The following is a 26,802-nucleotide window of genomic DNA, read 5'->3' as shown; positions in this document are numbered from 1 at the left end:
GCAGCGCCTTAAGCCTAGTGGAAGAGACTCTGGCTTTCTTTTTGACTGGAAATGTTACTAATGGTTCCTATTGTTTGTTTCACTTCTGATGCAGATTTCCCGAGTCTTACGTCTGAAATGGCTTCACCCCGACTGAATTGCAATAATACCACCCACCTGTCCCAGGTGACAGGGCTCTGGGTCATGCAAAGTCCCAACACCCTGCGGCTTATCTGCTGGGGAAGCAAACCTGTGTCAGGTTTTCTTGGTAATTGCGTTTTCTGAAGTTGTAATGCACTGCCTCATCCGTCTTAAAGCTTTGGCAGAGTACCGACTTCCATAAATCGCTGACCTAATTAGTCATGACAGCTGTTTGTTTAGCAGGGCCCCTAATGCTACCAGAACTACCCTTCTGAGACTATTTTTTCAAATACAGGGTTTGTTCAGATCTGAAAAAATACCTTCAGAAATACTAGCTTCCTTACAGACTTAATCGCACTTGGGCTGGTTATATTGGATATTTGGGAGGATTTTTATTCAGGAGTCCTTAAACTCACAGATTGAGCCGTTCTGTATCAACCAGGGGATTAAAACAATCTCCTTACAACTGAGCAGTGTTATTCTGCAAGTGCAAACTGCATTTAAGATATGTGTTTCTTTGCAGCCAAGCTGAACGTTCCTTCAGAAACCTTTCACGTAGTACGGCATTGCTCACACATAAGGTAAGCTGTTGTGACAAATTTTCCAGATTTTTATTGCTTCTATTTAAGAAGTCTTTGTTTTACATGCAAATCCATGAATTCTTTAGCTTCTGTAGTGTATCAGAGGCCTAATTGAGTTCATTTGACAGCTGACACAAAATGCTCCTGGAAGGCAGTTAGTGTGCATATGCTAACATTGGTAACTTAGTTCAGAGCATGTTTATACTTTTTAAGTGACTTCTCAGCTTACCGCTGTGGTTCAAGGTACAGTGATCTCAGATTCTTTTTGGATGAGACTAAACTGGAACATGTGCCTTAGCAGTGTAGCTGATGTGCTGCAGCTGCTAGTGCACATTCAGTCCATGGGGCCAGACTGAAGCTCATCTGAAGTAAACCCCAGACATGAAGTGTGTGGGTGATGGATCCTCAGCACTCACTGTTTCACTATAAATCTGCTTTTACTGGGCCATCTCACTTGTCAATGTACCCATAGACTTAATATGTTGGGAAAATGGGACAAACAACTTTCAACTAGCAAAGTGGGGGGGGGGGGGGTGATATTTACAAACAATGCAATTTTATATAAACATGTCAACATAGAAATAAGTTTCACAGGAGGATGCTTTGGAGACAAGCTTTTCTGAATAAAATGTTCTATCTGCATGCCCATTTATCTTTGGAGAGAGAGAGGAGTTCTGTTTCGAATTCAGAGATGCATGGGATCTTTGAAAAGCATTTTAACTCACAGGTAGAAGAAAATCTTCCAAAACATAAAATGCCTGAGGAAGGTGAATGCTAGGAAAATCCCCACTCAGCCCTTATGCTGCTGGGTGACGGAAGAGTGTGTATGTGAAGTAAACTGGATTACACCAGAAGTAGAAAACACACCTCTCGGAGTTAGCACTTGGTGCGCTTTGTGCTTGTTTAACCACAGATTGGGGTGATCACCTCACTACTGGGTTTGCACATGGACAGGATCTGTAAGATGCCACGTTGCAATGTGTGGAAGAGTCTGATTCTGATTTTGGTTCTTAGAAATACACCTTTCAAACAGAAATTTCACTGTGCCTTTGGTTAGTCTCTCTGATTTCTTGTCAGCATTCCCCTTGAACCATTATTTCAGCAACCTTTTAAATACAGCTTTCACCAGCTTCTGTGCACTCTTTCTTTGCAGCTTGTTCTTTGCCATGTATTCAGGCAGTGCAACTCATTTCCTCACTTTCAGCCTCCTGTTTGGTTTTTTTTTGGTTGGTTGGTTGTTTTTTTTCACCAGCAGCCATATCCAAGAAATATCATTTGACTCAAGCTTGTCAGAACTTCTCATTGTTGTCCTTAAGGTCACTCCTTACCTAGATCTTAAACAGAGGCCTCTGAAACACATTAGGAACAATTATAAAACCTTCAACTTTGGGTTTTCCCCAGCAGTCTGATAGTTGCGTGCAAAATGTATCTGAACTCAGAAAACTCCAGCCTGTGTATGTATAGTTTTCTCTATACACACACAGGTATATCCATTTCTATATAAGATTTGTTTATACACACACTCCTACAGTTTGCCTGGGCAAAACGGTGTTAGCATTAATTGTGTTAGCTTTCTAGTGAGGCTGTGTCTAGGGATGAGCTCTTCTGCATTTGTAAAAAAGAACATCTCGCCCAGTTAAGAAACTGGATGGTGGAAAGCATTATGCCTGTAAATTAGAAGGTGGCCCATGAGCACACCCAGTACACATGAGTGTACATATTTTCAAAGCTATCTTTTCAGTTAATTTTTAAATTATATGAATTTTAGAGAAATCTTTGTTTGTGTTGTTGTAGAGTTTACTAGGAATGTTTTTATAATTTGCTGGACAAACAGCATTTAACCAGATTTGACTTTGTAGTCAAAAGTCAGGAAGAAGCCTGGATAAAACACTGGTATTTAATATAGCTGTTAAAACTATGGCATATGTAGGTGAGGAGGTAACAGAACATGCATATGACCCTATGTATTACATATAGCTGTTCATGAAGTACATCACAGGGAAGTTTTATGTAATCAGGTATCTGTTGTAGGCATAATGCAAGAACTATCACTAGATCTCTATTTCCACTCATTGCTTTCATTACAATGACACATAAATGAAACACCTCCTTTTTTGCTGCTGCTGGCAACGAACTACAGATCATTAGGCAATCCCTGAGTGATAATGACAGCTGTCAGAGAAATAGTGCAGTGTGCTCCATAAACTGAACTGTATTTTCCCCTCCCGTGTGAAATGATAGGTCCCACATAAGCTTTCTCTGTTTATTTTCAAAGATCCCACACTTTATAAAGCAAAAATGGGTCACAGGCACAGCTGATATAGTTGAACATAGAAAACAAATATGTCCTACCATCATCCAATTGTGATGTAAAAAATCTCATTAGGAGAGATTAGTTTAATCTGTTAGAGCTTTCTGTGTACATGCAGGCAGCAAAAAAAATGATCCATTTTCTTGAAATAACTTGTCTTAGAATCTCAGGGTCGAAATGTTTGTTTGCTGAATAAAACTACTGAATTATCTGGTTGTCTCACACTTAGTCGTAGTGATAAAAAACAACCTACAGCCGAGCAGCTACAGCAGCACTAGTTTCTCTGCTTTTGCACTGCCATTAATTGGAGTGAACTTCCCTCCATAGCTTTACAAAGCCCTTTGTTTCTCTGTCAAGATTGTAGGAGGGTGAGTCTCAGCAGTGATATGAACATCGGTCCAACAGAAATTATATCAGAGCCACTTGTAAAAGAGGTTTCCATGTCATCTTTGCGAAGGAAGCCAGGTTCAAGGCAGTGGTTTAGGTGGCAAATCTGTGCAGAGGCTTGAAGGTCCTGAGATGGTGCTGGGAAGGAAGCAGTGTGCTGAGTGCAGCACTCTGCTCTCAGAGCTGCACTGTGGTCTGATGTAAAACCAGATAGTTAAATTTAGTGAAACGAAGTTTCATGGAGGATTCTCAAAGGTCTTCCCAAAGCCCTGTGAAGGAGGAAGAAACAGGTAAACACTGCCACATCCTTTTTTTAAACAATGAAGACTGGATTGGTGATCAACTTCTACTTGCAAGAACAGTAACAGCGAGGCAGTGAGGGAAGCTGCTATAATTAATACAGAGCTATTGCCTGGTGTGAGCACTGATGGGAGGAGGTTTTGCTGCATTGCTGTCTCTTTCACCCTTACAAATGAAAATCTATAAAGAATTTGTTGTTCACCCAGTGCTTTTTTCTTCTAGATCTGACCATAATACTTGGGGGTAATTTATGTTGGAGATGTGAAATGAGCCATTTAATACTAATAGGTAACTTGATCTGGTAAATATTAGTTGAAGTAGGACAGAGCTGGTTGAAAAGCTCTCTGAATGCATATGTGGAGGTCTGAGTCCCAACACACATTAAGGTCATGTTGTTTTTAGCTAAATGTGTATCTGTGTGACCTTGCAGCTTGCTAACTAGAAAATACAGAATTGAAGATGAGAAGAATTAAAATTTTCTTCCTATTGTAGTGGTATTGTGAAACAGTTACTTTTATGTCTCGCTGCCTCTGTTCTTAGAGAGTGATTGCCCATGAAGAAATGTACGGAACTACCTGTATTTCTGCACATGCAGATGTCATAAGAACAAACTTCCCAGGCCTTTCACAAGGGAAGTACAAGAACAGCAAGGATATTAATTTTGTCAGAATAATTTGTGAAAATGAATGGATTGAAGAAATACCATCTTCTCCAGTTACTGCAGTTCTGATTTGTCTTGAAAGCCTGGAAGAAATTCCCTGTCTGTAAAACATTGTCTCCAATAGAAAAAAGCTCTTGTGCCACCTTCATGAAACAAGGGGAGCTTAGAGAAAGTATTGAAAATCCCAGGAGGTAAATTTTGAAGTACTGAAAAAGACTTCGGTTTTCTTTAAGGCCATATAAGCAGATATACAGTTGAAAGAATCTGCTAATAAAGTTACCAAGGGTGATACTTGTTTGTCATGATAATATTAAAGAATTTGAGAATTAAGAACATGTTGCACTGTTCTTAACCCAACGATAATGAGGAAGTCTGTGATATGTCAGTAACCCTGGAGCTCAGGCTCCTCAGAAAAAACAGGAACATATTGTAGGTAGTGATTAAATTCAGAAGACAATGGCTCAAATAAATACTCAAGAGAAATTCTTGATAGCTTTTGATAATAAGGTGTAATTGATACAGTGTAAGCAGGGTAAGAAAATACTTTGCTAACTGCTGTTTGCAATCTGGAAACTGGGAGTGTTCTACTGAACCTCCAGGATATAGTCAGGGAGGAGCTATTGTTTGTTGTTGGCAGCCAGTCAAGATATGAAACCTTACTCTTCATGATGCTAATTTACTTATGTCATTTCCACATCTCACTGTTACCATACATAAAGTAAAATGTAGAAGTATCTGATTCACTGCATGATTTTCTTCAGCCTCCCGTGCTATCAACTGAGAAATAAATGGTTAACTTCATTCCTAACCCAGACACCTTTTTGTGATTCCAGCTGTAACACTAGAATATGTGCTGTCTAGCAAGAAGGTCTAGGTCATAAAATCTGTCACCATATTTCCCTGCTGAAGTGCAAAAGCCAGAAGAGTGTAGAAAAGACCTTTTTTATTACTTCATTGTTTAAAGATATTTTTAACTCTTTTTTTTTTTTTTTTCTCTGATGTTGTCCTGGATGTTGAACTTGGTTGAATAGGGTTAAACTTGGAGAAATTAGATTTTTTTTTTTAAATATAAAAATTAAATGTATTTCTACTGATTTAAAACCAGTATTTGTATTTACTATACTGTATTAAAACTGGTGGTAGTAACTGATGTAACCAATTACTTATTTCACTTTCTTGTCTTTTGTCAACAATATTTGAGTTTTCTTTCTGAACGTATGCAGCAAATCATTATTCCATGAACTGCTAGGAAAAAAAAAAAAAGGTAAAAAATTCTAGAAGTGCTGGGTTTTATTTTCTTGAGTTCGGGCTTTGTAGGAGTCTTCCCATACTTCAGTAGTATGCTGGTGATAGAATCAAGTTATTTTTATTGGCCCTTACAATCAGCCTCCTGGAAAGGAAAACAGTTCCTGCAAGAGGAAAATTAACAAAACACAGATTTTCATATGCCATGGGTATAAGTCACATTCCTTGAGCTTGTTGTCTTCAGGCAGCAAGCATATGCCATTTTAAATAACAACACTCATAATTTGCATTCCCTTCTTAATGAAAAACTGAATGAATAGTTCATACATGTGGGGGACTTTTTCTGGTTTTAGGAAGGGGTTAATATCTATGTTAATGAACTTTGCTTTTTTGGAAACTGAATTTCTTGTGGTGCCTGTGCTGTTTCTAATTGCAGCTGTCACAAGCCAGCACTGATTTTGTGAGCAGGGTGCTGCCTTTAAAGAATGAAGATAGAGCTCCACCATGACTGGTCACTCCAGAAGTTCATGCACCTCCTGAGCCCAAGTGGAGTTCTCAAGACATTAGTGCTAGGTACTATTTTTATCATGTTCCTAATCCATTGTTTTATTAGTGTTTTGCTCTACTTAAATTAGTAGAGTTTGAATCTTAACCATGCAATTCTGTGTGAGTCTGAGTAGTTCCCAGATAGGAAAGGATATTTTGGGATTGAAAATTAATTATTCCTTATTTATTCTGTGCTGCTACAGAATCTGAGACTTATCTGTCCAGTGTCTTCTGATTACATCATTTTAGTACTTTTTTTTCTACACTTTTATCCCGTGTTCACCTGTCTAATCCAGATTTCTAAGCAGTATAAGATTAATACACTGTAACACTCACATTTGTGAAATGATTCCACTTAGAAAAGCAAGGTTCTTTCACTTTAGCTCATAGTGAAGGTTTTATAAACAAAGCAGTCTAGGGAAATATGTGTTCTTGTTTATCCTAAAATTAGAGTTGATTCTAACATGTCTGATGAACAAAACAGAATCTTTCTTTTATATGTTGATTGCACTTCATGTATTAATGCCATATCTGAAATCGTTTGGTTTAGGCCAAAAGGAAAAGTACTTGTAAATTCCGACTCATTTAGCAGAATCTTAATCTTGGTAGTAACCTAGTGGTTGCTTTCTAAAGGTTAATTCCTTTGGCACTTTGTGCCTATTAATTAGATTGGCTCTCATTGAGTCACTCCATTTATAAGGAATATCTCTCCCCATCGCTATCAACAAATGTAACTAGCAAGGTTTAATGCAAAACACCTTAAAGGTTAAACAGCAAGCACAATCTGGATAACCTTATTTACTGCCCTTCCCCAAGGTTATTGGTTTGGCTTCTTTACTACTATATTTTTAGTCGCAGAAAAAGAGCTAGATTTTCCAGGGCAAATGCAAACAACCATTTTATCCAGCAGTCCTAATCCCAGTTATGGCCTTGCACTACAAATTTTCCTGCTAATAGTAATGAAAATTACAGGATGGTGCAGGTATGTCATACACAGTGAGAGATTTAAGAACATGAAATAAAACTATACTACTAGGGAATCTCTCATTGAGATAGTAACTCTTAATGATGGATGGCTCAGTAAAGAGCCAGGAGGAAGAGGAGAGGCCAGGCCAGGGAAAGACTACAGATTTTTATGGCCTTGTCATGAAGGCTTGAATTTCCTTTTACAGCTGTTGCAGAAAGATTGCAGTGTCCACCTGGGGTTTAGAGGAAGGTGAGAGGAGCTGCAACAAAACTGGCTCTTCCTTGTTTGTTCAGCTGCAGGATTCATTCTTCAGAATAGCGGCAGGTTGCAGAGCCCTGGGTTATGCGAGAGTGTCAGAAAACCATCTGACTGCCCATAGTTGGCAACTATGTGAAGGGAATCTCGCTGGAGACTCCTGAGGAGTGGCAGGCTTGCCACACTAACAGCAGCTGCATGTTGGTGACTGCCTGGGAGCTGCCTGCAACCAATATAGGGCAGTTTTCCATGTGAGAATGTTCTTAGGAGCCATCATCCTGTTTACCTGCAGAACCTGCTGCCACAGTGAAACTGCAAAAGTATTGTCTTTCCTTGATGCTCAGCCGATTTTGTTCCTGGGTTCTAAACCCTCCCAACAACTAACTGCTCAGACATGCTCTGGATTAAGTAAATGTCAGAGTAAGAACTACGTGTGCTTCTTTTCAATTACTTGGTGAAGGAGAAAAAATTTTGGATGTGTTGAAATTTAGCATTTTCTATCTCCTGAGTACACTCTGCAATCTAGATTGGTGTCAGCTCTGAAAAAATAAATGTCTGTGTTCTGACACTTGGGCTTGCAAAATGGGCCTGTTACTACATGGTAGGCTGCCTTTTTGCACAAGTGCAGTGTGGCAAACTCTGGAGGGACTATCATATAGCCAGTTCGATACAGAATTTCTTATTCCTCTCTATTCAGTTCTTTAGTTTCAATGTCAAGACTTCAGTAATGTTTCCTCCTGTAATAGGTTGATTGGATCTGAAGCCTGTTTCAGTGTGAAGCTAGATCTCCCGGAACAAAACTGGTCCCCTTCTGAATTACACTACATATGTTTAGGATCTCAGTACTGCCTAATTCTAGCTAAATTTGGCCTTAAATATCGTGCTCCCATCTCCTCTACGCACAGTATGTCAGAAGAGATCTGCACATTTTTTAGGATACCTTTCCAGCAGAGTTAGTCAGGGCTGGTGCCAGCCCTTCCCCAGTGCTGGCCACTCTCCTCCCTGGTTGAGGTCTAAATTCCTTTTCAGTTCACAAATGTAGACCTGAGATGATTTTCTGAAACAGTCAAATAATTATTACTGATTTTTATCTAATGCTTTTAACTAATGATTTATCAACACATTAGGCCAAAATATTTCAACGTTTTCCAAACCTTGTCTCTTGAAATCAAACAAAATCTCCTCCACTTAATAGATTTTCCAGAAACAAAATTCTAGAAGAATAGTGGCAAGAGAGACTCAACAAATCCTGTAATCCATGAGCAGTTTTACCTGTGTAATTCTTGATAGAATTGAGTAATCTCCAGCAATGGTGGCCCCACAGCCCTCCCATGCTCTACTACTTCACCATTCTTATTAGAAAGTGCTTTCCAACATCTAATTTCCATTTCCTTTTCCATGCTCTTCCAGTTACTAACCATTCATGAAGAAACTCCTCTTCAATCACTTAAATCCCATAATGCAGCTGTAAAGTAGGAGGTTGATACAGTTAGCAAATTCAAGTGGTTTATTTTTTCACAGGTCCCTGTATCTAGTATTTAGATTTATATGTCAAATTCTCTTTTTCCTTTTGAAGGTAGAAGTTAGTGGTGATTAAAGTGACTCATGAACCTAGAAAACAGAGCATACAATGGTTTAAATTCTGTTGTATCACTACCAAAATGTAGTGGGAGTTGCTGAATTTAAAAGCATAAAAATAGGAGATCCTGTATTTTTTAAAATAAAATTACAACAAAATGGTTTTGCCTTTACAAAGTCCATTTCAAGCTGTGTTAATATGCATTTATAGTGTCTGAATGGAAAACCTAATCTGTCTTTATCATAATAACTGAACAATTTTATATAAACTGATGTTCAATTGTAAATCCATCTTTTCTTGGAAAAAATACTTTTAAAAGCACAGATTTAATCTGGTAAATGATGCAACAATTAACTACTTTTATTGCTTGCAAGTCCAATTTAATAGCTGGATTCAATGTTAATGATATTTTTTTTCATTCAAAAGTAATGCTTTTCTTCTCTATTGCTTTTTGGCACTGATAAATGTGTTGGAGGAAACAGTCTCCAAACAAAGGAAAACCACGATATTTCATGTATGATAGTGTATCAAGTGCAAAATTAAATGGTGCAGACAATGTAAGGAACCAATCTCTATGATAACATAATCTTAAAATAAGAACAGAAAGCTGTTACTTTGCTCTGAGGTCTGTTTCAGCTGTCAGCTGAGAAATGGCAATGCATCCTTTGCCGCAGGTTAACCAGAAGTGTTGATGCAGAAGAATGAGCTTCTTTAGGCAAGTCAGACTTCTACTGTGGAAGAACTGGATCCTTCGTAAAAGACAGAAGGTAAAGTATTAGTCTTTGGATTTCAGATTTGGACCGTACACTCCACAGGATAAAGTGACTGGTATATTTATCAGCATCTAAAAATCACAAATTCCTCGAAGAATCAAATGTGATCTTTCTGTGGGCCTGCTGTGTAGGATTTTGTCTGGTGCAATTTGCAAAACTCCTTTTTACAGACTAAACATTGAATACTTGTACTGGGGTTTTCTTTGAAAAATAGCATTGTGTACCAGAGGAAGAGTTGTAGGTAGTAATATTTTTGTATTTTCACATAAAAAGATCTGCTGTTAGAAAACATGGTGAGCACCATTCAGCTCTGGGAGGTTTGATTCCTAATTTTAGATTTGCTTCTCACATCCAGCTGCTCTTAGACATGAATCAGGTTTAGGGCCCTAATGTTCAAACAGATTTTGCCTTTTTTAATATGGCTGAATGACATAAGTGAAAATAAGATAAGTATTTTAAATCCTTTCAAATCCTCTTAGATCTTATGATACTTTGTCTTAGAGTAAATTTATCTATTACTTTCCACCTTGTTTTGTCATTCCTCTTTTTGTTGTTGTTCTTTTTCTTTAAGCCAGATTTTCTTAGCATCAAACAAAACCTCAGACGAGGTCTTGGTCATCTGACATACTGCAACTACTTCTGTCCAGCAAAGGAAGTCACTTTGCCTGGTTTCCAGGCAAAGGAAGTCCCTTTGAGGTCCTATAGAGATAGACTACCTGTTTCAAACGGAAAATAATAAAAAAATACATTAGGGCATCTGTGAGGCTGTAAATCATGAAAACAGTTTTGCCATAATGACAGAGATCAATAGGGTCAAACTGAACCATGGGGTGAGTTGAAATGCTTACCTATGCTGACCTGATTTTAGTCATTAGGAACAACTCACGTGCTGAAATCTCCAGGATCAAAGGATTATCTGATTTTTTTCGTAGACAAATTGAATGTCCTTTCCTTGATATCTTCCCAGCAGACTTTCTTCTAGGGTCTGTATTGCCATCAAGAGCTGATGCATATACCATTGCCAGCTCATGATTTAATACAGTATGCAAGTCACCAATCCATACTTGACCTTAAATTACACCAAACTGAAGCTGGATTTCAGTTACTGATTGTCAAGGGGCTGTAGTAGTTTGATTTGCAAGTTCAGAAAAAAAGAAAAAAACAAAACAAACAACCAAGAAAATCCACGTCTTTCTGATATTCAAATGTGTATGCTGAGAGAACTGGAAACCACTGAGTTTTAATTTTTAGCATATGGTTCTTTATGTAATTCTTTAGTATTTTCAGTGTATGAAATACTATTTCATTTGGACAAAACTGCTCAGATGTGGGACCCAAAGTACCTGTTTGGGTTTTAGGAATTTTCTTTTTTCCTGTGTTTTTTCATATAGAATTTTCAAAAATGCTAACTTGGTGTTTCCTGGTGTTGTCAGAGATCTCCTCTGTGATGATCATTTTAAGCTTGTGATTTAATCCACAACAGAGGAATATTTTTCTCCACTCAGAGTAAAACATTTTACAACAGTCAGTAAAAATAATTTCATTTTCTAAGTGTATAAACCTACCTGCTTATTTGTCTACACAGAGAAATGAGGTAGCCAAAACAAAAATCCATGATGTTAAAAGTAGCTATAAAACATGTTTTGAGAAAATCGGCTGGTTCTTTGTTAACCATCATGCAGTACCATGAGTGAAGGCATATCCAATCGTCTACTCAAGTTTATCATTGAGTCTAAACTAATTCACAAGAGGAAAGACTTCATTACAGAATTAACAGTTGATCCACAGCCAATTTAAAGCTTGTCACATTTATATGGTCTTATCACTGTGTTGGGTCCATTACAGCTCCATCTGGATATTACATTTCTCTGTTTATGTTGCTGGGATTTCTGCCTGTGGTTCTGCAGGCTTATGAGCTGCTCTCCGATCCTTCAAGTGAGTTCTGATACACTTGTGTGTCCTTGGGAAAAGGTTCACAGGAAAGAATCAGAGGGCTATAAAAGCACTTGGTTCGTCATCGCATGACACATTGTGTACCAGCTTGAAAGCAAGCTTCCTTTGTGCTTCAGCCTTTAATCCCTTCCAAACTAGTTAGCTCAGGCAGAAATTACTGAATTCAAGTCTTAAGATTTTGTATTTCCTGGGAATGAAGTAAGACTTGACATCTAAGCAATAACCCAGATTAATTCTGCAGCAAAGACGACAACCAAGGAATCTCTCGAGTTCTTACCCCTCTGAGTCTATGGGTGTGTAGTGCTTGTCCCAAATATCTTATCAAATGGATGGCCAGGGGTGTTAATTAGACCTTGTGGACCCCTGCTGAGAAGGGTCTGTATGCTGAGCTGTGCACAACATCTATCAAGGAGAAGAGCTGTACAATAACAGGTTTCCTTCTCTAATAACTGTGTCATCTGCTCTTTGCTGCTGGTAGGATTGTGTCTGGCTTTAAAAATATCAGGCATGCATAACTTCCTAGGTTGTGGTGGTTTTTTTTTTTTTGTTGTTGTTCTATTTTAAAAAAGAAAGCCTTAAGAGAAAAAGTGTGAAATGAGAAATGGTTGCCAGCTGCTTGTTTGCTTTCTACCCTTTTGCTGTAAGCATAAGCTATGCTTAACTAAAGTGATTACACGAAGTTATAGTGGAAAAAAGCAGGGCAGCTCCAAAAACCTGTTCTTAATTACGGTGTGGAGTATCTTTTGCCCTGCATGGCTCAGTTTGGAAAAAACCATTCACACATGACCCATCTTGTGTGGCTCTGCTGCTGTACACATTATTGTTAAATATTTTGTGCCTGGGCAGGGAGGCAGGAACAAAGGGAAGAGGGCAGGGAGGGCTTTCCTGTGCATGTGCTACAACCCCGGTGTTGGAGAGAGTTTGTCCTGGTTCTTGTAGGGAGGAGAAAAAGTGCCACGTGGCTGGACACAAAAATCCCAAAACTGGTCCTCTGAGCCCAAAGCCTGTGTCACAGGATCAAAGGGTTGTAGTTGTAGCCAAAACACACAGAGGCAGTAAAATAAACTGAAACACAGGAGTGGAGGAAACAGACTGAAAACCAGGCAGGATATTGCTCTGTGGTAGAGCAGTGCCCTTGATTTTCTGTCATGACTGGGAGCTGGTGACTGTTCTAAGTGTATTGAAAGACCTGGGCAATAAAGTGGCCTTTGATGGGGTCTTTTATGTTATTGAATAAGGTGTTTGATCTTAATGTATACATTTCTACCTGTGTTAGAAAATTAATTATGTTGAAATGAATGTTGTCAAAAAGAAGCAAAAGTAAAGATCAAAGAATGTAAGCTTATGGTAAAGTGTTTTACCTTTGGGTAAGCACAGTGCACTGACAGCCTGCTAATGAGCCCAGCATTGCAAAAGCATGGAAAAAAAACCCCACACTTTCTCTCTTGCATCTAATAATTTTTTTCTGTATTGTTAAAGAGCCATCCACTTTGAATGAAAACTATTTTTAATTATATCTGATCTATCTGGCAGTTTAGTACTACCTGCCATCTCTTTTTACCTCAGTCAGGATGCTTAAGCATTTCTTTAGAAGAGGTGGAGAAGCCACTGAGTTAATGGTGATGCTTCATTGGGCTCTGATGAAATCCTTGCTATTCCTGGGTGTCCTTTCCAAATGGTGAAACAGACAAGGGATAAGCATGGGCACATGTTGCACTGGATATTGCTGCTGTGAGACGGGGCCTCAGCCCCCTAGTCACTTCATGACTCTATACATGGCTCATCTGTAAAATTTATTTTGAATTAATTTTTTTTTTTTTTTTTCCAGCTTCGTTTTCTAGTGGAGCTTATATGGCCTGTGTCATTATTTCTTGCCCTTGTTTGGCTGAGGAAAGCTAATCCATTGTATCACCAACATGAATGTAAGAACATCTAAGATGTTTTAATGCTCTGACTTGTGCTAGATAATGGCTAGAGTTCTCAGACAGAGATACTGGGACCTGTTTGTCAAGTATTATTCTCCAGTGGCAAAAGAACAGACTTTACTTGAGGTAGTTTAGTTATAGGAATATATTGTAAAAATTACCAGTGAGGAGAAGGAAAAAAAAGCTCTAGTTTTCCTCTGAGATACTTTGTGGTCAGACTTAACATGAGGTCTCAAGACTCTAACAAGTTGTAGACTTCTGCAATTCTGTTACTGAGAAACTACTGCCTCACTTTTTTTTTTTTTTTTTTTTAAAGTTAGCTTCGAATTTATTTCAGTTGAAAATAGCCATATTGCTTTTATCTGTGACTTTTTGGTTTTTTCTGCTTAGTAAAAGAGAAACCCATATGATTTCCATTGCATTCCTTCTGTAGTGAGCCAACCCATCGTGCTATTTAGATTCACACAAACTACATTAAAAAAGGCACATAATAATTTATAATTTGCATTTCCATACTCTAGGTCACTTCCCAAACAAGGCAATGCCATCTGCAGGAACGCTGCCATGGTTACATGGTATCTTCTGTAATATGAACAATCCCTGTTTCCGCAGCCCAACCCATGGAGAGGGTCCGGGTGTTGTGTCCAACTACAACAATTCCATGTAAGTAGAGCTGTATGTGGGAGACTGGGTTGCATTAACACAGGCCTGCTAGGCAACTGCTGGTAGCCAGCTCTTGGCACCTGTTGAGCAGTAATGGGCATGCATGATGCAAGGAGACAGGATGGAGTATCTTCTAGAAAGGTCCCCCAGTGCACTGAGGGATATTTTTAAAATAAATGTTCAATGGTGTGAATGGAAAGGGAAAGGTGAGCATTTAAGAAGGCAGTGGGGTGCAAATACTGGAAGACAAAAATTTTCAGTCCTAGCATATCAATTTCATTTCAAGAATGGGCAGCAAAGTTGAAACAGCTCATGATGGTAGGTTTGGGCCCTTGGGCCCCAAAGTTATCAGCTGTACAAGTCTCTAGGGAACGTGTTCATTTAATAAAATCTATCCTTTTGCAAATAGTCCACTTTGGTGCATCCAGTGATTAAAATTCATGTGCTAACAATGTTAAGGCCATTAAAGCTGCAGTCATGTGTAAGTCTGTAGCTTGGAGTTAATTTAGCATTTGACCTTTTGTTCCTAGTGAACAGGATTTAAAATAGTTAGACTTTTTTTGTGGGGTACAGTCAGTCACACAGTGAAGCTAGGGGGTTCTGTCTTCTATACATTCTGGTTTTCCTAGTTGCTTATTACAGTGTAAACTGGCCCTTTGTGAGTCAGAATAAATTCAGTACATTACAGAGGAAGCAAATACATTGTGTTTTCTGAAAGAATTTAGTCCTTCCTGTTTGCTGTTTCCTGTAAGCTAAAATAAGACATGAGGACTGAGATATACCATTCCATGTATGGAAAAACATAACACCATTAAAGAACTGTAATAGCCTCCCCTCCTGCTAGTACTTGCTTATAAATGCAGGACCTGATTGCATCTTTGCTTGAACTGCATGTTCTAACCCACAACCAGCAGGTGAACAGCTGCCTGTGACCTGTTTTCTGCCTCTCCTTAGAAGAACTGTTTTGAAAGGATTTAAATGCCACCCTTACATTGGAGGGGACTGAGCCAGGAAAGGGGTGAGGGTTCTGTGTCTGAGTGATTCCATGTCACTTCCCTGGCTGAGCAGGGCTGCATGGTTCCAGAGTGTCCCATCCAACTCCTGGCACTGAGCCTGGGCCAGAACCAGAGTAGATTTGCACCATAGCTGTGAGATGAATGCTGTCTGGGGAAGATGGTGTCTCCCCAGCAAGATTAGCATGGCTAATGAAGAAAGTATATGAGAAGCCAACCTTCTGCAACACCAGTAGTCCTCTTAAATCTTCTGTGGACTTCCAAATCTAACTGAATCCCACACCACCTGAAACTACTCTGTTGTCACAACAAAACTGAGCTTTGAGTTTCAAGACTGAGGACAAAATGATTTATTTTTTCCTCATACTAATGCAGAGAAAGTCAACTTCACTTTTTTTTTTCTTATGTGAAAGGTTCTCAAGAGGCATCAGTCTTAAATTATTGTTGGTTCACTATTTCTTCTTTCAGCCTTGCAAGGGTATATAAAGATGCTCAGGAGCTCTTACTGGAAGCCCCTGAAAGCCGTGGCCTTGGCAGAATCTGGGAAGAACTGAATATTATGACTCAGTTTATGGAAACAATAAGAACTAATCCTGAAAGAATTGCAGGTAATTGTTTTGTCTGTATCCTTTAGAGTACTGAATTTTTCCTTCTGAGAGCTGACTAGTAGTTACTCTGCAAACTGACAACATGGTAATTTATTTCATGTGTGGCTGTTACCCTCTCTAACAGTAAGCAGAGTAAGTTAAAACTGGTCCAGTGTTGCAACAAACACCTTTCATTTGAGAGAAAGGAGACAATCAGCTCAATTTCACAACCATCTTCCTTAAAAGAAGATAAACAAAATTCAAAAACATGGGTATCTCACCACCCAAAGCAAAACATGTGAATAAAGAGATTTCATTATTATTAGAGTCAGAAACAGTAAGAAGATGTTACTGGAAGATGCAGAAGAATGGAAAACTAGGCATATGCCTGAATATATACTGGAAGCATAACCCAGGGAAGAGCTTTGTTTCAGGTGTTAGCTGAAATAGGTTTGGAACAGTGAAGAAGGAAACTCTTCTTGTTTTGATGATGTGATTAGAGAGAAAAGGCAGTGCATACTTCTTATAAACAGGATTTCAAATTATATGACTCAATTTTTACTTAAAACAACCTGCCAAACTCAAAACATAGTCCTGGGGAAAAATAGGAAATGGCCTAATAATAAAATTTTAATTTAATATTTGGGCTTTAAGAACAGAATTTGAAAATATACTCATAAAGCCAAAGGCACAAAAATGGACTGGCTTTGAGAATTGATCTGTCCCATTCTCAAGTCCTTTGCCACAAGAATAATACTCTTAATAAAATCAAATAGTCACTGTCCCTGTATTTTTAATAAATTGTGTATAAATCATCTGATACACATGCTCCACTACCTTATTAAAGGTTTTTAACTAGAATTAAAAAAGGGACTATCTCATTGTAAATAACTGAGACAATCAAAATGCTTGAGCATGCAAACAATGAGAAATTGAGTACAATCTGAACTGTAATTTGTACATAACTATAGAAACAAAACACGTCTGTTTAGACATGAGGAAAAGCATGACATGCCCTGAGTTTGCAACATATTGCTAAGGGACCACACCCCATGGTCTAGGAACTTGCCTTTGCATCCTGTATCAGTTTTACTCAGAACTTGGAAAATAGAGTACATTCCTCCCCACTCCTGTGAAATATCATGTTAATGCTGTTTCAGAATATGTGGGGTTTTTAAATGTGTTTTACTTTAAAAAAAGAAACCAAACACACACACAAATATTTGGAATCTTCTGTTTCAGAAAACAAATAACAAAGTCAGTTCTGGAGCTAGACTGATAAAATGTGAATTGATACCTTTTTCCATACAGGAAAAGGTACAGCAGAATTGACTAAGTTATCTGTGTGTGGCTTACTGCTATTGCCTGTAAGTAACAATCTTGACAGAATATTTATTGCTGCAAACTTGAAACAATGAAAAATTAACAAATGTCAGAATTGAGACTGCTCCTTCTCCCTATTCCCGAAACCAGATCTACCTCTTGAGTCCTCCTCCCTTGTCTTGTTCCCCCTTGCACAACACATTTGGCGATATGTGTTCCTGTCCTGTGCTTTTTCCTCCGCAATGCCTGGGTGCCAGGAAAAGCATCAGTGAGAATAAGAGACAGGCCACTACTATTGTTTTCAGTGTTTACTGCTTGAATAAATACACAGAGGAGCAACTGAAGAAGTTCTGCTCAGCCCCTGTAGCCCTAGGACAGATTATGCTTATTGGAGATGGAATTGTGGAACTTAGTTGTCAAACTGATAAGATTCTACTTTATTCACAGAATTGAGATACTCAGCAGCAAATTTGTGCATGTTTATGTGGAGATGTCTACAGCTACATTCCCCATGTCAGTATGATACATGCTGCTCCTATCCGTTTCAATTGTCTTTTCTAAAGACTGGAAGAACTAGCGCTTTTCAAGCATTTTTTACCAAAGTCTGTTGATGCTATGTGAACGACCTTTAATAAAGGCTGTGGTACTCAATGGACACAAGCAACATGCACTTTCCAAGCTTTCACTTGGACCATACTGAGGCAGAATTCACACTTGTAACAGAGACAAGTTAAAAAAGATTGACACTATTTGACTTTAAGAACAGCAGTATTTTGAATATTGTTATAGATGGGATTAGGGAAATGTGGTGGCCTCTCATATGTGTTTAATTTAACACTGGGTAGTCTCATTGGTTTGCCTGAAGATTTGCCAGTTTTTAGTTTAATAATTGGTAATCTAGATTTATATGACTATTAAACTACAAACAATTTATGCTTCTCCAAGGAAAATGAGTTTTTTTCTCAGGAAAGATTTTCAAGGGGCCATTTTTGCAATACTACAGAATAAGATTAACTAGCTAAGATTAAGCGACAGCAAGTGATAAGTTAGTGTAATGTAAAGGGTTGGCTAAAGTTATTTATGCAAGGCCCAGAAGAAGGACACTAGCAACAATAGCACACTTGAATCTGAACATTTAAAATAAAGCATTACCTCAGAAAAAAAGCGGATACTTTCAAATGCAGTCAGGGATGCTTTCAGTACCTCCATTGCTAAAGTTCTAGTCTGAAACATTTTAGAGATCAGATATGCAGTCAAAACACTGAGCATATTCTGATGATCATTCTCCAACAAAGGATTAAAATGATTCTGAATTTCAAAAATAGTTTTGGACCCCATTAGTCACTACTAAGTATAGAACCAAAGTACATAATTTTTGCAGGTTTAAGCTAGGGTATGAGTTGTTCTTTAACTTCCTCTGTTTGGTATCTCACTGATGTCTGCACTCCTTTCTTCATGCAGGAAGAGGAATAAGAATTCTAGACATTTTGAAAGATGGGGAGACCCTCACTTCCTTCTTGCTGGAACGCTCTGGCCTCCCAGATGCTGTTGTTTTCCAGCTGCTTAATGCTCAAGTGCGCCCTGAGCAGGTGGGTATAGATGACAGATACCAAACCGTTAATCTGTGTGGAATACAATCTCTGGAGTTATATATGCAAAGTAACCTCAGTGAGGGCCTTGTTCCCAGAATACTTGCTGCCTTATAGGGTGTTTGTACAAATTCTTCCTTTGTTTTTTTATGAATCTAGAGGGAGAGGTGTTTGCTCTCAAAAAACATTTTGAAATATGCATTATAGATATTTGGTTCAATGATGTTGTTGCTCTCAAATAACAAGCATCAAGAAACGATACTGCCAAGCAATGCATTCCCATGGTTAAAGACTCGGCTCAGAAGCATAGGGCAGCTGTGCATCCTTTTGAGACAGCAGTCTTGATGAATAGCAGCAGAGAACTATTTGAGGTTCTTAATTTAACGTTTAAATTCTCTGCCCCAATGTCAGCAAAGGAATATGGTGGCTTTATGGCACTGTCTCACATGAATAGGTGAGAGTAAAGAGGCAGACCCACTTTCTTAGATTCTGATTGAATAACAGATCTGCTCAGAAGGTTCAGAGTGAAAACTGCAGGTCAGATCCCTCCCAAAGCAGCTAAGCAGGGGAGTGTTTGACCAAGTCCAGGCTGTCTCTGCTTCTGCATGTACTGGTGGCTGGGAGCTCTGGGAGGAATGCTGTATTAATGAATGAATGTTGCTGAATCAGAACTCTGGAACAATTTCTACACTGCGTTACTGTGTGGGTGGAAGCAAGTGAATAATTGAGGCTAAAGACACAATTCCTTTTTTTCACTGTCACATAAAACACAACTGCGGGACTGTGTGTGGCCAGAAAGAGGGAGGACATTAATGAATTTGTATGCAGTTACTTTTGTGCACCACAGGTTCCAGCTGGTGTGACTAGTAGCCAGATTACTTATCTGCTGTATTCTTGATTAGTACCAGGGGAAGCCCTCCCCCTCTTCTCTCTTTGTCATGAAGCAATTCCACAGTAGCATAGCAAAGCCAGCGTCAACTGATATATTCTAGTTATTTTCACACCTCTGTATCAGCTGAGATGGTGAAAATTTGCTTCCTTGCTGCTGATGACAAGGACAATATATACAGATATCCTGCTAGGCTTCTCTTTCCCTTTTTGTCCCTAACCTCTTCTTCATCAGAGCTCTGCTGCACCAGGAGAACTGTGTGGTGCTATGTGAGTCTCTGTTAGCTCCTCAGTGGCATTCATTCATCTACTGTTAAAAACTCTGCCTGCAGGACTGAAATTTTCAACACCATCACTGAAAGTATGACTGAAACCTGCTTGGAACATGGTGTTTTTCTGCTGTAAGTTCTGGCTGATGTAGAAAGAGATGTAGTTCTCTTTAAGCTCTAACTGATGTTATTGCTGTCCTCCATAAAGTTTTCTTGTTAGCAGAAATGACAGGTAAGATCAGCTTACAAGAGCTGATTTACAGCTGTGGGGAAAGAAAGTGCTATGAATACTTCCTCCAAGAGCAACTGATACAGAGAAACTAATCTCATCTTTTTCAAAAGACCACAAGAGAATTATTTTCAATAGGAACTGAACACTTGGTCTCCTATGCAAAATAAATCATTTCTATAGACCTTCTTGATAAGCAGGTTACTTGGGCTGGATTTATGGTTGATTGAGGTAGAAGTTGCAGAGCCATGACTAGAACCTAGTTCTGTGGTCATTTTAAGCCTCAACCATGATAGTTCATCTCCAGTTATTCGTGCTCCTCTCTGTTTGCTTCCATATCACTGTACACCCTCTCACTCTGCCTCTGATGGCAGTAACTTGTTTACAGGAGCCTGACTGTTGCCAACAGCTGGCCGCAGATCTAGATCTGAGCTGCCTGGGAGTGCAGGAAATGACACACAGAGCTGAAATCTAAACCTGATGAAACAGCAAACTAGCTGAAAAAATAGTTTGGACTTCATCTTCCCAGCTTTGGCCAAACAGTGGCACATTGATTTTTTTAAAAAAAAAAAAAAAAAGGTATTGAAGTTTTCCTCTGAGGGTCTGCTTTCTTGAGTCATTCTAAAATAAGGATTAAGGGACTCATGTTTAAACACAGTAAATTCAGGAAAGATTGGCAACAGCCCACCCTACCGGAAAAATTGGAAGGGCGGAGGTTTGATTTTTTTTACTAATCCCATCTGTTCATGAGCATTCTTGAAATGCAGTTACAGTTTGTAAATAACCTCTTTTTTTTTTTTTTTTAATGTGTTTAATCCTTCTCAGTGATGTTAATGTCACAGTTTCCTTGTTTCACAAGTCAAAACAAGGTTCCCAGGCTGTCTCCCCATGCAGCTCAGTTTCATTGCAGTTCACACTGGGTGATCAGGCATATATCATTAAAAAATGCTGTTCTTTTCACATGTGTCCCCAGGACATAAGTGACTGAGCAAACAAGAAAATTATTTCACTGACATAAAGTCAGTTAAATCCAATTCAAATGTTCCAGTTTGAGGGAGGGTGAAGGTGTTTGGTTTTGAAGGATTTTTGCAATACGGATTGTATCTGTCAGTTGCATTTCCCTTTTAACATTCTGCCTCTCTCCACACCATCTCACTTGTGTTAACAATGCCTTTATATAGGTACAGCTGTAGTGATCATAGTGACAGTACCTCTCAGATACTTTTACTAGAAATTCACATCCCTTTTTTGCAGCATAATTCCAATACACAATGTGAGTGTAATTCTGGTGCTTTTTTTGTCAACTGCAGCTCTATAAACAGAAACTCAGGGCAGTCATGGTAGCCAAAATACAATGTTGTACTAGACCTCTCTTCCCCTGCCTATCCTATTCTGGATGCTGACTTTCCACAGCCAGACTTTCAGTTTTGTTGGTAGCTTCTGACATGTGAAGCACTTGATAACTCCTCAAGCTTGAACCCGCTCTCCAAAGCAACTGAATTAAGTTTTTTCTCATTCTGCTGAGTTTTTAAATATTTCTCTTTACTAGCACCACCAAATTAGTCTCAGCTGCCAGCTATAGGAGATTTGCAGATATAAAATTTTTATAATGTTCAGAATCTCTTAGATGGCCTTGTTAATTTTCTTAGATAGGAAATAAGTGTGCACCTGTGCCTGACCTGGTATAGGTGTGGTGTGTTTGCTTTGATCCAGATCTCTTAGACTGGAATGCTCAGCAGATATCTTCCTAAAGTAAATTATATTCTGTGCAGATTTTGATGGTTTCTTTTTCTATGTGTCTTATTAAATTCATTTAGCCTGATGATATTGTGTCAGTGCATAGTTCAAGTTTGTCTGAAAGTCTGTCTCAAACACAGTAGGCATTTACAGTCATCACAGTGTTGTGAGCTTTTTTCCTTTCAAATTGTATTATGAAAGAAGATGGGCAGAGGATGGGAACATTACTTAGGAGCAATTTCCAGTGCTACTCTTTTTTATGTTGCCATGTATTCTGTCCATTATAAAGTGAGCAGAACTGAATCATAGACTGCCAAGTATATTCCATTACAACAGGGTAAATTCCAGGTAAATCTACTGATTTCTATGGAGTTATTCTGCATTTACATTGGTTTAACTATAAACTAATCTATTCATAGTATTTGAACGCTAAAGATAATAATTGCTTTTTTTCTGTTCCATATTTATATTGGAAGTGGTAATCAGTAGAAGGGTGTGGTTTAATGTAAAATGCCTTGTAAAGCCTGGTTGTGTGCTTGTGCACAGTGACAATGAATAATGGCTGTGGGGAAGCATTGAGGTGAAATAGTCATAACTGAAATAAACTACTGAGGGAAATCAAGCTTGAGAATCAGGGGAACTGGCCTTTTTCTCTTAGAGCAACCGACAGCAAAAATATAACTAGTCTAAACACAAAAGATAGAGTGATGTGGCACAATTGGTTGGTCCTGAGGAAATACTTTCAAGCAAGCTGTAGCTACCCCTCCTGAACCACAAGGGTGGGTGGCATGGTGTCAGGTGTGCTTAGATGACAGAGAGAAAGGGAAGAAGACTCATAAGAACTTCTGCAATATAAAGAAGAATCACTAATGAGAAGAGGAAGAATGTGACTGTAGGCAAGGTCATCTAGCATTAATATCAAGTGCAGGTGGTTCAAGAGTCGATGCTTCAGCTGAACACATCCTTCTGCCATTCATTAAAATATTAGCAGGGACTGATATCAAGGTGTTCACTTTTGATGAAACTTTAATTGTTCGTCAGCAGTGTGAAGGTTCCACAACAATAAATGAAACACTGGTTTTGGTTGCAGTTTGCCTACGGTGTCCCTAGCTTGACCCTGAAGGACATTGCTTGCAGTCAGATGCTGCTGGACCGCTTTATTATCTTCAGCAGCCGAAGAGGTCTCCCTTCTGTGTACAAGACCATGTGTGCTTTGTCCCAGGAAAGCCTACAGAGAATAGAAGATGCCTTGTATGCAAATGTTGATTTCTTTAAGCTGTTTCAGCTGGTAAGTATTAACACGATCATCCTGCCTTATGTTGTCATATTTTTTGGCTGATATTTCATTGCCCTTTAAGAATTTTCTTTGTAATGCATCACCATTGTTCATTGTTTATTTACTCCTGAAATGTAAGGTTATGGATGTGTGATCGTTAACCTATTTTGGGATGAAACAGATTAAATTCCCAGTACAACAGAACTAAAAGGTTCAAATGCAATTTTAAAATCAGTGTGTTGTGGAACTATTACATGGTCTTTCCAGTCTGTGTAGCAAAAAGTGTGCATCAAGACCTACAAGGGATCTTGCTGAGGGTTCTGAAAATACCCCATACAACCCAATCCTGTCTTTGCTCCATCCAGCATAACAGAATTTTACGCTGAAGTCAAAGCCATGATGCTGCTTGAGTTGGGTTAGCTGTATGAGCCTTTTTTTTTAAAAAAAAAAAAAAACAACAAAAAAACCCCAAGTTGTACTGGCTTGCATTTCTCTTTCTATAGAAGCTTTCCCTTACCTTCATTTATTTTCATTGCCCTTCTTTGTGCTCTTCCTGCTACTGTGACCTTGCCATAAATCAACCACATACACAACCTTAGTTCAGTGAGGAGATATGCCGTTATATATATATATAATGTATATTTTATTATATATTTTGAAGTAATAATATGAATATATATTTATATTAGAAGTTGTATTGGTGGGGGATTTTTTTGCTTTTGTTACCTGTTCTTTTCCTAGTATTTTTCTAATACTCCATTTGTATTCTGCACACTGAGCTGGTGCTTTTACAGGACTATTCATAAAGATTTCAAGGTCTCTTTCGTCATGATAGCAAACTTAAAGCCCATCACTGCATATACGTCTTTCATGTTAGTTTTCCCCATGATCATGACTTTGCATTTTTCAACAATGAGTTTAATTTGCTGTTTTTCACCTTGTAACTTAATGTCATGAGACCATCACATTGTCAGTTTTCTGTATAGAGCAGGCAGGATGTATGAGCAGCTGCTAAAGTTACAGAAAAAATATTGGTCAGACTTTTCTGTTACACCAGTAATGTGTGTTAAATTCATGATGAATTTAACATGGATTTTATTCAGCTTTGAGTTGCTTAGAACTGGAAACAGAGGATTCCAGAAGCTTTAACTGACACGCCAGTCAAATTAATGTTTGATTATTGTAGCATTGACAGTCATTCATTGTGGCCGTGTGATTTTGCCAATCCTGATAACAATCTGGTCAGCTTTAGAAATCTGCTATTTTCCATTTCTAAGTATCTACTCAGATATTTTCATATAACTGATGCTTGCTGGAAGTATCAGAGAATTAACACTACAGTACTTCTAAGATAGGTTGTCATCATTTAAAGACTTCATGTGAATATGCACGCTGCACTGCCCAGCTTTAAAATGAAGCTGCTAACACATCATGATTTTGCTGCCATATCAAATAAAATGGAAAGATGAGATTTGATGAAGCAGTTGTCTGTGTTCACACAAAAATAGTCTCACATGCTAAATAGGAACATAAACCTGAAACCAAAACCTGTAGTTGTGGAAGCCTGGGTGTTCAGATGTGGGCTTATGGCCTTTTCTGTTACCACAAGATCTGTCTGCCAAGACTTCCACTGGGTATTGGAAGTCTGTGTGTTGTAAGGGTATCCATAGCTTGATTCCCAGTGGGTTTTAATGTGCACCCAGCTGCAGAGAAGATGCTTAGCACAATGAGACCTCAAGTTGGTAGAAGTTTCCCACACTCCCATCCTTATAGTTGCTAAATAATAATTTGAATTTACTTCTTTTTTTTTTTTCCAAGGCAGAAGTTTCCCTTTTAAATCAAAATCCATCTCAATTACTCCTGTTAAACTAAAAGGTAGATTGTGCATAAGCACTACTTGCCACAGTTATTTTTACAATGTGTTTCACCACCACTTTGAAATTAATGTTTCTTGTTGAATTTGTGATCAACAGGTATGTATGTGCATAAACATACACTCAAATCCTTCATGGGCTCATGTATACCCTCTAGGGGGGGTTGCCAGAAATTAAAGCAACTCACGTTTTGATAGCAAAGCAAAGACAGAAAGGTAAGACCCTTCCTTTAGTGGCTGGCAGGCTCAGCTGCAGCAAGGAAAATGAGCCTCTTTCTGGAGCACTGCTGTTCTTGAACCTGACTGTTTAAACTTCATTTGAAGTTCTTTAAAACTTGTAAATAAATGAAAATAAAATTTTTTAATACCTTGTTGCAATTTTGGGTGGAGATAAGCAGTTCTTCACTAAACACATGTTGCTGAAACAGCTGCTTTGATCAGTATAACCACATGCACTTGATATGTAATCAAACAGTGTATATCTACACTCAGTTACATATGCAGAATTAATCTTCACTGGTCTTTTTAAAATTCTAAATTAGTTTTTTACATTAGTAATACCTGTATATCCAGGACTCGGGTTATTTTCTTCACTTTTACACTGTCAGTCACTCTATTTCATGGTCTTCAGGCTACAGTTGTGTACCAACCACATACCAGAATTTGTTTTTGCAGAGCTCCTTGTTTGAGTAGGGATACTCATATTTCAGTGAATATGAAAATAGTTGGATAAATGTCTACTGATCCTGTATTATGTGTGCTTCTGGAGAACATGAACTAGCTGAGTACAAATTCAGTCATTTTAGGACATTTCTATTAAGAACTGATTCATACTGAATGTCTCCTGCAAGAAATAATATTTAGGAGCAAACATGTAATTTTGCCCCTATTTCCTTTTCTTTTCCTCTAGCTACAAGAAGGAGGTTCTTAATTCAATATTTATCCAAGGCTTTTCTGTGGTTTGCTTCTGATTGTTTACAATACCTGTTGCTCATAATTTCAGAAAAGGCCGCATTAAGGCAAGTGCTCCAAGAATCCTGTATAATCTTTGCAGAGGCTGGTTCCCCTTAGGGAACAAAGGAAAAGTGTATTTTGAAGCATTGTATGTGGATACTTCCTGCCTGAACTGCAGTCGACAGATCAGAACATGTTAACACAAGCTTTCCATAAAAACTTGCCTTTATGATTCCCTGCCAGGTACCTAAGCAGTGCAGCTGTCTTCTGCTTTCTTAACCACCTACCGACCGAAAGGAATGTGGGGGAATCATCAGGATGTACAGCTATAGGGTTTGGGGGAAGTCTTATTAGGGGCTTATATTAGAGTCTAGCTATCTAAAAGTCCAGATTCATGTTTTATTCTAATACCAGAAGAAATAGATCCCTGAGAAAGCCTCAAGAGTGTGAACTCCAAGTGCACATGTGATTCTTCAGACACCTGACATAGAAGGATGCAGTGATGCAAGCAGAGTGGTATGTGACAGCACACCATAGTGTCATCTGTTTCTTAAGAAGCCAGTGAAACCTAAAGCATTAAATTCTGCTGGAAAGGCCATTTGGCCAGTCTGCAGGACCCTAGAGAAGTAATGGTTTCTGTCAGATCTTACAGACAGCAAGGACCAGACTGTCACCAAAATCAGGAAATCTTTCAAGTGTAAAGTACTACCAGTTATTTACATGCATGGCAAATTGAGGCTTCTGTATCACCACCTTTGCTAAACTCAGAAGTTACCAAGAATCTCACTAGAAGAATAC

General features: G+C 38.5%; 1 protein-coding gene across 2 annotated transcripts in view; it reads left to right on the top strand.

The window, feature by feature from the left end:
* Positions 1-576: 576 nt before the first annotated feature.
* Positions 577-26,802, top strand: part of ABCA4 (ATP binding cassette subfamily A member 4) — an 85,891-nt gene continuing 59,665 nt past the window's right edge. For both annotated transcript variants that reach the window (XM_074906592.1, XM_074906591.1), the window contains exons 1-8: positions 577-701; positions 6,042-6,178; positions 9,627-9,719; positions 13,507-13,600; positions 14,125-14,266; positions 15,748-15,887; positions 18,651-18,778; positions 22,992-23,189. In XM_074906592.1, coding sequence (XP_074762693.1) covers positions 9,654-9,719; positions 13,507-13,600; positions 14,125-14,266; positions 15,748-15,887; positions 18,651-18,778; positions 22,992-23,189 — 768 coding nt within the window. In that variant the 5' untranslated portion in view covers positions 577-701; positions 6,042-6,178; positions 9,627-9,653. The remainder of the gene's footprint in view (positions 702-6,041; positions 6,179-9,626; positions 9,720-13,506; positions 13,601-14,124; positions 14,267-15,747; positions 15,888-18,650; positions 18,779-22,991; positions 23,190-26,802) is intronic.

The sequence above is a fragment of the Athene noctua genome, chromosome 5 (genome assembly GCF_965140245.1).
Source record: "Athene noctua chromosome 5, bAthNoc1.hap1.1, whole genome shotgun sequence".
NCBI lineage: Eukaryota > Metazoa > Chordata > Aves > Strigiformes > Strigidae > Athene > Athene noctua.
The sequence above is the reverse complement of the archived record's forward strand: the minus strand, read 5'-3'. Positions and strand labels throughout refer to the sequence as shown.